Source organism: Salvelinus sp. IW2-2015, linkage group LG23, assembly GCF_002910315.2.
Source record: "Salvelinus sp. IW2-2015 linkage group LG23, ASM291031v2, whole genome shotgun sequence".
NCBI lineage: Eukaryota > Metazoa > Chordata > Actinopteri > Salmoniformes > Salmonidae > Salvelinus > Salvelinus sp. IW2-2015.
This window is the reverse complement of record NC_036863.1, coordinates 28,540,773-28,550,873: the sequence shown is the minus strand read 5'-3', so window position 1 is coordinate 28,550,873 and position 10,101 is coordinate 28,540,773. Positions and strand designations below refer to the sequence as shown.

Below are 10,101 nucleotides of genomic sequence, written 5' to 3'. Positions count from 1 at the left end.
CTGGGAGGGGGTAAAGTCATTTTCTCTGATGAATCCCCTTTCCGATTGATTGGGGCATCTGGAAAAAAGCTTGTCTGGAGAAGACAAGGTGAGCGCTACCATCAGTCCTGTGTCATGCCAACAGTAAAGCATCCTGTTACCATTCATGTGTGGGGTTGCTTCTCAGCCAAGGGAGTGGGCTCACTCACAATTTGACCTAAGAACACAGCCATGAATAAAGAATGGTACCTACACATCCTCCGAGAGCAACTTCTCCCAACCACCAGGAACAGTTTGGTGACGAACAATGCCTTTTCCAGCATGATGGAGCACCTTGCCATACGGCAAAAGTGATAACTAAGTGGCTCGGGGAACAAAACATCGATTTTTGGGTCCATGGCCAGGAAACTCCCCAGACCTTAATCCCATTGAGAACTTGTGGTCAATCCTCAAGAGGCGGGTGGACAACAAAAACCCACAAACTCCAAGCCTTGATTATGCAAGAATGGGCTGCCATCAGTCAGGATGTGGCCCAGAAGTTAATTGACAGCATGCCAGAGTGGATTGCTGAGGTCTTGAAAAGAAGGGTCAACACTGCAAATATTGACTCTTTGCATCAACTTCATGTCATTGTCAATAAAAGCCTTTGACACTTATGAAATGCTTGTAATTATACTTCAGTATTCCATTGTAACATCTGACAAAAATATCTAAAGACACTGAAGCAGCAAATTTTGTGTCATTCTCAAAACTTTTGGCCACGACTGGACATTGAACAAGAATGATACATTTATATATTTAAAAAAAAAAGGTATTGTTTTCTCTTTATTCAACCCACACGCCATTCATCCACACAATATTTAATGAGAGTAAACCCACACGCCCTTCATCCACACATAATTTAATGAGAGTAAACCCACGCGCCCTTCATCACACAATATTTAATGAGAGTAAACCCACACGCCCTTCATCCACACAATATTAAATGAGATAAAACCACGCGCCCTTCACCACACAATATTAATGAGAGTAAACCCACGCGCCCTTCATCCACACAATATTTAATGAGAGTAACCCACACACGCCCTTCATCCACACAATATATTTAAAAAAAATAAATTTACCCTTTTCTCCCCAATTTTCGTGGTATCCAATCGCTAGTAATTACTATCTTGTCTCATCGCTACAACTCCCGTACGGGCTCGGGAGAAACGAAGGTCGAAAGCCATGCGTCCTCCGAAGCACAACCCAACCAAGCCGCACTGCTTCTTAACACAGCGCGCCTCCAACCCGGAAGCCAGCCGCACCAATGTGTCGGAGGAAACACCGCACCCGGCCCTCTTGGTTAGCGCGCACTGCGCCCGGCCCGCCACAGGAGTCGCTGGACCGAGATGAGACAAGGAAATCCCTCCGGCCAAACCCTCCCTAACCCGGACGACGCTAGGCAATTGTGCGTCGCCCCACGGACCTCCCGGTCACACGGCGGCTGCGACAGAGCCTGGGCGCGAACCCAGAGACTCTGGTGCACAGCTAGCGCTGCGCATCCACACAATATTAAGTGAGTCTTCGCCTCACTGTGCGTGCAGATGCACTCACACCTGCCTGCTGCCATTCCTGAGCAAGCTCTGTACTGGTGGTGCCCCGATCCCGCAGCTGAATCAACTTGAGACGGTCCTGGCGTTTGCGGGACTTTCTTGRGTGCCCTGAAGGCTTCTTCACAACAATTGAACCGCTCTCCTTGAAGTTCTTGATGAGCCGATAAATGGTTGATTTAGGTGCAATCTTACTGGCAGCCATATCCTTGTCTGTGAAGCCCTTTTTGTGCAAAGCAATGATGACGGCACGTGTTTCCTTGCAGGTAACCATGATTGACAGAGGAAGAACAAGGATTCCAAGCACCACCCTCCTTTTGAAGCTTCCAGTCTGTTATTCGAACTCAATCAGCATGACAGAGTGATCTCCAGCCTTGTCCTTGTCAACACTCACACCTGTGTTAACGAGAGAATCACTGACATGATGTCAGCTGGTCCTTTTGTGGCAGGGCTGAAATGCATTGGAAATGTTTTTTGGGGATTCAGTTCATTTGCATGGCAAAGAGGGACTTTGCAATTAATTGCAATTCATCTGATCATTCTTCATAACATTCTGGAGTATATGCAAATTACCATCATACAAACTGAGGCAGCAGACTTTGTGAAAATGTATATGTCATTTTCAAAACTTTTGGCAACGACTGTATATATCAAAAGGCTACTTTTAGCCTAAGATTTTACTTTCATTATTTATCTGGCATTGGTGCATAAGCCTAAGCTTTAGGGCCTAACTGTAAGCGCAAAATAGCATACATGCCAATCGCCAAATGCATTTGGGAACCGGCCGATAAAGTCAATTCATGGAGGCAAAAAGGACAATGTCGGAGTAAAAAAAAAAAGGGAGGGCCAGATAAGTAATGTTTGTGAAAGATTTGGTAAGTGGTCAAAGAGGATGATAGCAGTGCTGGYTGCRTTATGTGTGATGATTATAAGGCACTATACAAATATGACCGTCACAAGACGGGACTTCAAATAGGCCTATGGCRTGTCAAGGGAAATGTAGCCTACTATTCAGATGGTTTAAATGGATACTAAAATCTGGACCGTGACGGAAGGTCTGAAACTTGCCACAGCCTTATTATTAACTCCTACAGAATTACACATTTATTGCAGTAAAATGATACACCAAATGTAGGTAACATTTTGTCTCGGGTCAAGGGTGGAGAAGGTATATACCTTTTTCTTTCAGCATCTTGAGAGAATGCGCAGTTAGATACCGTCTGTAGAGGTGCTAAGTTTATCAGCATCATAAAAGCTGATAGTATTTCAACCACATAAAATATGCAGTCAACCTGAACTGAGATCTTCACCAAAACATGTTGGGTCGTTTTCACTAGAGGTCGACCGATTTAATCGGAATGGCCGATTTAATTAGGGCCGATTTTCAAGTTTTCATAACAATCGGAAATCTGTATTTTTGGACACCGATTTGGCCGTTAATTCCTATAATAACTACAACCTAAAACTTCTTACCTGGGAATATTGAAGACTCATGTTAAAAGGAACCACCAACTTTCATATGTTCTCATGTTCTGAGCAAGGAACTTAAACGTTAGCTTTCTTACATGGCACATATTGTACTTTTACTTCTTCTCCAACACTTTGTTTTTGCATTATTAAACCAAATTGAACATGTTTCATTATTTATTTGAGGCTAAATTGATTTTATTGATGTATTATATTAAGTTAAAATAAGTGTTCATTCAGTATTGTTGTAATTGTCATTATTACAAATACATTTTACAAATCGGCCGTTTTAATCGGTATCGGCTTTTTTTGGTCCTCCAATAATCGGTATCGGCGTTGAAAAATCATAAACAGCGAAGTCACGGAAGTCATAAACAGCGCAATGCTGAAGCGTTGCGAAAGCTGCTGGCAAAACGCACAAAAGTGCTGTTTGAATGAATGCTTACGAGCCTGCTGGTACCTACCATCGCTCAGTCAGACTGCTCTATCAAATCATAGACTTAATTATAACATAATACACAGAAATACGAGCCTTAGGTCATTAATATGGTCGAATCTGGAAACTATGATCTCGAAAACAAAACGTTTATTCTTTCAGTGAAATACGTACCCGTTCCGTATTTTATCTAACGGGTGGCATCCATAAGTCTAAATATTCCTGTTACATTGCACAACCTTCAATGTTATGTCATAATTACGTAAAATTCTGGCAAATTAGTTCGCAACGAGCCAGGTGGCCCAAACTGTTGCATATACCCTGACTCTGCGTGCAATGAACGCAAGAGAAGTGACACAATTTCACCTGGTTAATATCGCCTGCTAACCTGGTTTTCTTTTGGCTAAATATGCAGGTTTAAAAATATATACTTCTGTGTATTGATTTTAAGAAAGGCATTGATGTTTATGGTTAGGTACAGTCGTGCAACGATTGTGCTTTTTTCGCAAAAGCGCTATTGTTAAATCATCCCCCGTTTGCCAAAGTTGGCTGTCTTTGTTAGAATAAATATTCTTCACATAGTTCTCAACGAGCCAGGCGGCCCAAACTGCTGCATATACCCTGCCTCTGTTGCAAGAGAAGTGACACATTTTCCCTAGTTAAAAKAAATTCATGTTAGCAGGCAATATTAACTAAATATGCAGGTTTAAAAAATATATACTTGTGTATTGATTTTAAGAAAGGCATTGATATTTATGGTTAGGTACACCTTGGCTCAACGACAGTCCTTTTTCGCGAATGAGCACCGCATCGCTTATATGCAACGCAGGACACTCTAGATAAACTAGTAATATCATCAACCATGTGTAGTTAACTAGTGATTATGATTGATTGATTGTTTTTTACAAGATAAGTTTAATGCTAGCTAGCAACTTACCTTGGCTTCTTACTGCATTCGCGTAACAGGCAGGCTCCTCGTGGAGTGCAATGTAATCAGGTGGTTAGAGCGTTGGACTAGTTAACCGTAAGGTTGCAAGATTGAATCCCCGAGTTGACAAGGTAAAAATCTGTYGTTCTGCCCCTGAACAAGGCAGTTAACCCACCGTTCCTAGGCCGTCATTGAAAATAAGAATGTGTTCTTAACTGACTTGCCTAGTTAAATAAAGGTGTAGAAAAAAAAAAAGGGGCCAAATCGGTGTCCAAAAATACAGATTTCCGATTGTTATGAGAACTTGAAAGCGGCCCTAATTAATCGGCCATTCCGATTAATCAGTCGACCTCTACTCCTAGGGCAGTGGTTCCCAAACTTTTAATAGTCCCGTACCCCTTCAAACATTCAACCTCCAGCTGCGTACCCCCTCTAGCACCAGGATCAGCACACTCTCAAATGTTGTTTTTTGCCATCATTGTAAGCCTGCCACACAAACATATGATACATTTATTAAACATAAGAATGAGTGTGAGTTTTTGTCACAACACGGCTCGTGGGAAGTGACAAAGAGCTCTTATAGGACCAGGGCACAAATAATAATATTATAATAATCAATTATTTTGCTTTAAGCCATCTTACATATAAAACCTTATTTGTACATCGAAAATGGTGAATAACTCACCACAGGTTAATGAGAAGGGTGTGCTTTAAAGGATGGGATGCACAATGTTTGGTGAGTGTCTTAAATCATTTTCCACACAGTCTGTACCTATATTTAGTTTTCATGCTAGTGAGGGCTGAGAATGCACTCTCACATAGGTACATGGTTGCAAAGGGCATCAGTGTCTTAACAGCACGACTTGCCGAGGCAAGAAACTCTGAGCGCAGACCAATCCAGAAATCTGGCAGTGGCTTCTGATTTAAATTACATTTTCACAGAAACGCTTGTTGCAATTTCGATGAGGATCTCTTGTTCAGATATCGGTAAGTGGACTGGAGGCAGGGCATGATAGGGATAATGAATCCAGTTGTTTGTGTCGTACGTTTCAGGAAAGTACCTGCGTAATTGCTCACTCGGGTGCTTCGCTATATCACATTTGACATTGTCYGTAAGCTTGAGTTCATTTGCGCACAAAATAAATCATACAATGATGGAAAGACCGGTGTGTTGTCCTTGTTAATGCAGACTGAAAAGAGCTCCAACTTCTTAATCATAGCCTCAATTTTGTCCCGCACATTGAAAATAGTTGCAGAGAGTCCCTGTAATCCTAGATTCAGATCATTCAGGCGAGAAAAAACAGCACCCARATAGGCCAGTCGTGTGAGAAACTCATCATCATGCAAGAGTGAAAATTATGGTCAGTAAAGAAAACTTTAAGCTCGTGTCAATACCTTTTCTCTTGATAACCAGTGTACTGCATTATTCGCGTTACATGGTCGCTGCCCATATCATTGCATAATGCAGAAAATACATGGGAGTTCAGGGGCCTTGCTTTAACAAAGTTAACCATTTTCACTGTAGTTTCCAAAACGTTTTTCAAGCTGTCAGGCATKCCCTTGGCAGCAAGAGCCTCTCGTGGATACTGCAGTGTACCCAAGTGGCGTCGGGAGCATCTACTTGCACGCGCGTTACCACTCCACTATGTCCCGCTGTCATGGCTTTTGCACCATCAGTACAGATACTAACACATCTTAATCACCAAAGTCCATTTGATGTCACAAAGCTGTCCAGTACTTAAAAAATATCCTCATGTTGTCCTGAAGGGCGTGTGGGTTGAATAATTTGCATATTTGCAGAAGAGGATGTCTTCCTTAATTGACCCCCCATTAATGTAACAGACATATACCAGGAGCTGTGCCAGGCCCACCACGTCTGTTGACTCATCCAGCTGTAATGCATAGAATTCACTGGCTTGTATGCTAAGCAGTAATTGTTTCAAAACATCTCCTGCCATGTCACTGATGCGTCGTGAAACAGTGTTGTTTGATGAAGGTATTGTCTGTATAGTTGTTTTGTGGCCTTTTCTCCCAGCAATGTCCCAGCCATATCCGCAGCAGCAGGAAGAATTAAGTCCCCCACAATAGTATGGGGCTTGTCTGTCCTAGCCACTCGGTAGCTTACCATATAAGACTCTTCTAGCTCCTTCTTATTAATGGTATCTGTTGCTTTTATTCATGTCTTACTACTCAAAAGTTGTCTTTATTCTCTCTCAAAAACTCATGTGGCTTATTTTTCAAAGTGTCATGTTTCTAAAATGTCTGCGCGAGATGAAGGTTTCCCACGAGAGAGTAACGGTTAATGTGATTGGATGTTAACTATTTGACTAGGCTACCTGTATTTGACATTGTGTTGTTATTTCGCTGAACACTAGATGGTTTAATTTTATTTTTGGCGGTGAAACGAGGCTACTCCGGCGAGAGAAAAACCTCACCCAAATGTATAGCCCCGTTGGAAAATGTAAATGTACTGTTTGAAAATGTGAAGAGAAAATCACATTTGGATGACATTTTTATTTGGTGTACCCCCGACGGCGTTGTGCGTACCCCAGTTTGGGCATAGCTGATCTAGAGCAACATATAATGACAGAAGAGAAGCTGCATGTATCTAATTATAGACAAGTTGACTAACACATAGCTTACCAAAATATCAGAAATTATAAGCAGAAACGTATCGAAATCAGGCCCCAAAAAAACATGCACCCCTTGTCAAACTCGTTCCGCCCTCTGACTAGCCTACAGCACATTTTCTATATTAGCGGGTTAGGGTCTGGTGGGGGCCTCAGATTTTAACTGTTTTATATATAGTCGTGCAGTTGCTGATGAGTTATTAGCAATAGCAATCTACTCGCTAAATGTTTGTCTTAAATGGGCAGTGTCCTATTTTAAAATCTCAAAACAACATACTTTAGAATTGCATTTGTTTCTAAAGAATAGAGTAATGACTTGCATTGCTAAATTATATTACACAGCTTTTTAATACATACATAAATACATATCATAATAACCAAAAGAAGTCTATTAATAGCTGAATATAGGGAGAACGCATGCCAATCTATTAGCCCTGCATAACTGCAATGCATTTAAGAACTACACCATGTCTGGACCAGTAGAAATTCTGTTCGGGCCAGCAGAGTTTTTGGCCAACTGGCCCAATTGGGCCAGTGAGGAAGAAATGTAACTTTGGACTCTGGCGTGTTTCACATGCCGCTACAGAGTGGTGACGCATAGGCAATTTACTGTGCTTTGATTGACAAACATCAAGCTTGACTAGTTTCTAAAAGGTGTTGAACCGACTGAATAAAGTCGATCCCTTATATCCTTGCCATTCATAAATCATACAACCTAGTTAAGTCCATGCTATCGCATCTGGACAAGTAAACTAAAGATCTTGTTTGTATTATATTTTTTGATTTGAAGTCCCATCAGGACTTGCCAGACAGTGACGTTAAAGTGAGTGACTCGTCAGTAGCCTATTGAATTGGTCATTTGTCTCCCTAATTTGCATACAGGTAGGCTTTTTGGCGATTCTCTGCAGATAAATGATGAAAACATTTGATGAAGATGGTGAATTCTCCTTACTTCAGGAACAATAGGTAGGCTAGTGGAGAGAGCCTCACTCTGGTCTGTGTTGTATTAACCAGGTATTATTGTTCCTCTCTCAGATCCTATCTCAGATCCAGTGGTATGACAACCTCATCGGTCCAGTGGTAGACTCCCTCAAATACCTCACCTCACTCAACTATGATGTCATGGCCTGTATCCTTACTCTGCCATTTTGTGACTCATGTATTTATACACATTCAGTACTTTGTTTAACTATGTATTTGGAATGCTTTAGTCCAGCCATAGCAGTCAGAATCTATTAAGACTTGCCGTGTTGTGCCCCTTAACTCATTGACAATAGATTGCATTATTGAAGCGCTGGCCAATCCAGAGAAAGAGAAGATGAAACATGACGACACTACGATATCCTCCTGGCTTCAGAGTGAGTTCGCTACTACAGCAATGTGGGGGGTTATTTGACTTGGGTTGTGTTCAGGACAAAATATTTAGAAATGGTGTGAAAAAGGGAGGTACCACCTGAACTTGTCCAATAAGAACACAGATTTTCGTTTTACGGTACAAAATGTTTTACTACAGTGTGCCCTACCGAATATGACCCTGATGTCACAAATCAGCTTTATTGTCAAAGGGGCATTAGGGTGTGCTTTTGTTCCATGTAGGTCCATCCCAGTACAACTCTAGTTGACTGTGTTTATGCAACATATGTCTGCTTGCTAACTAATGGACTGCTGACCTTTCTCCTGTCTCCTATCCAGGCCTGGCTAGTCTGTGTGGAGCGGTTTTCAGGAAATACCCAATCGAGTTGGCCGGCCTCCTCCAGTATGTGACCAATACGCTGAAAGCAGGGAAGAGGTAAGAATAACTCCTCATCAGGCAGGCAGCCACCTCATTGGCTTGCTGGCTCTGATGTGATTCATAGTGATGGAGTTTGTTGTTCGTAGTCAGTCAACTGGTTCCCCTCCGTCTCTGTTTGGCTAGACTCTGGGCTGAGAGAGAGGGGCCTTGGCCATTGTTGTGCCTCCCTGCAGGGCCCTGGCCTGGGCAGAGCTGCTGAGTAATGTGGTGTTGATGAGGAGGCTGCTGACTGTGTGGGTGTTTGGGCACCCATAGAGGAAGGAGGAGGGGAGGGTAATTATCACAGCCCTGGTCTCCCTGTAATGGCTGGAGTCAGCAGGTAGTGAATCACACTGGGCTCCATGGCAACTTTCTCTTGTTTCCTCCCTCCCTCTCCCATCAGTTCAGATCAGTCCTTCTCCAGGGCCAGGAATGCAGGGGAAATAAATAGAGSTGGCACTCTGCCATAGTGCCCATGAAACAGCATGGAACAGAATGAATTATGTAGATTTGCTGGAATCTACTATTATTATTGTGCTGTCCTTAGCTACTCCTACCATTATTTTCGCCCAACCATGGTTGTTAACACGTGTTTATTTTTGTGTATGTGCACATWTTATTTGTTTGTACGCATTCACAAATATACTTCTGTTGTGTTTTCCCCCACTGCAGTTTTGACCTGCTGATTCTAAAAGAGGTGGTGCAGAAGATGGCCGGCATCGAGATCACGGATGAGATGACATCAGAGCAGATGGAGGCTATGACTGGAGGGGAGCAGCTCAAAGCTGAGGTACTGGGCCATCTTTAGTCTGACTTAAACGTTGAAACTATAAACCATGACCAGCTCAAAGCTGAGGCACATTATATTAGTTGGCTATTGCTAAGCATGACTTAAAAAAGTTAAATTCTATTTTCTTTATGTCCCCAGGGTGGTTACTTTGGTCAGATCCGTAACACTAAGAAGTCGTCCCAGCGTCTAAAGGATGCCCTGTTGGACCATGAGCTGGCTCTGCCCCTCTGTCTCCTCATGGCCCAGCAACGCAATGGGGTGGTCTTTCTAGAGGGGGGCGAGAAACACCTCAAACTGGTGGGAAAGCTCTACGACCAGGTATGAACTCATAACCCGCAGAGGGTAACTTCAAGTCTTGTCCATAAGCTACATCAGGGGAATGGAGTTCTCCTTTTTCCTCATTACTACATTTCTTAAACATTACACAGCTGACAATTTATGTTTAGTTTAATTCCCCCAAGTTGCCTGGAAGCTGTGAGCTTTCCTCGTCGATAATCTCACAAAATTG

General features: G+C 42.5%; 1 protein-coding gene across 1 annotated transcript in view; it reads left to right on the top strand.

Moving 5' to 3' along the window:
- The window catches only part of LOC111950537 (THO complex subunit 2), an 88,587-nt gene that overhangs the window by 45,649 nt on the left and 32,837 nt on the right, over positions 1 to 10,101 (top strand). The window contains 5 exon segments of the mRNA XM_070434483.1: positions 8,068 to 8,161; positions 8,310 to 8,390; positions 8,725 to 8,821; positions 9,476 to 9,593; positions 9,732 to 9,911. Coding sequence (XP_070290584.1) covers positions 8,068 to 8,161; positions 8,310 to 8,390; positions 8,725 to 8,821; positions 9,476 to 9,593; positions 9,732 to 9,911 — 570 coding nt within the window.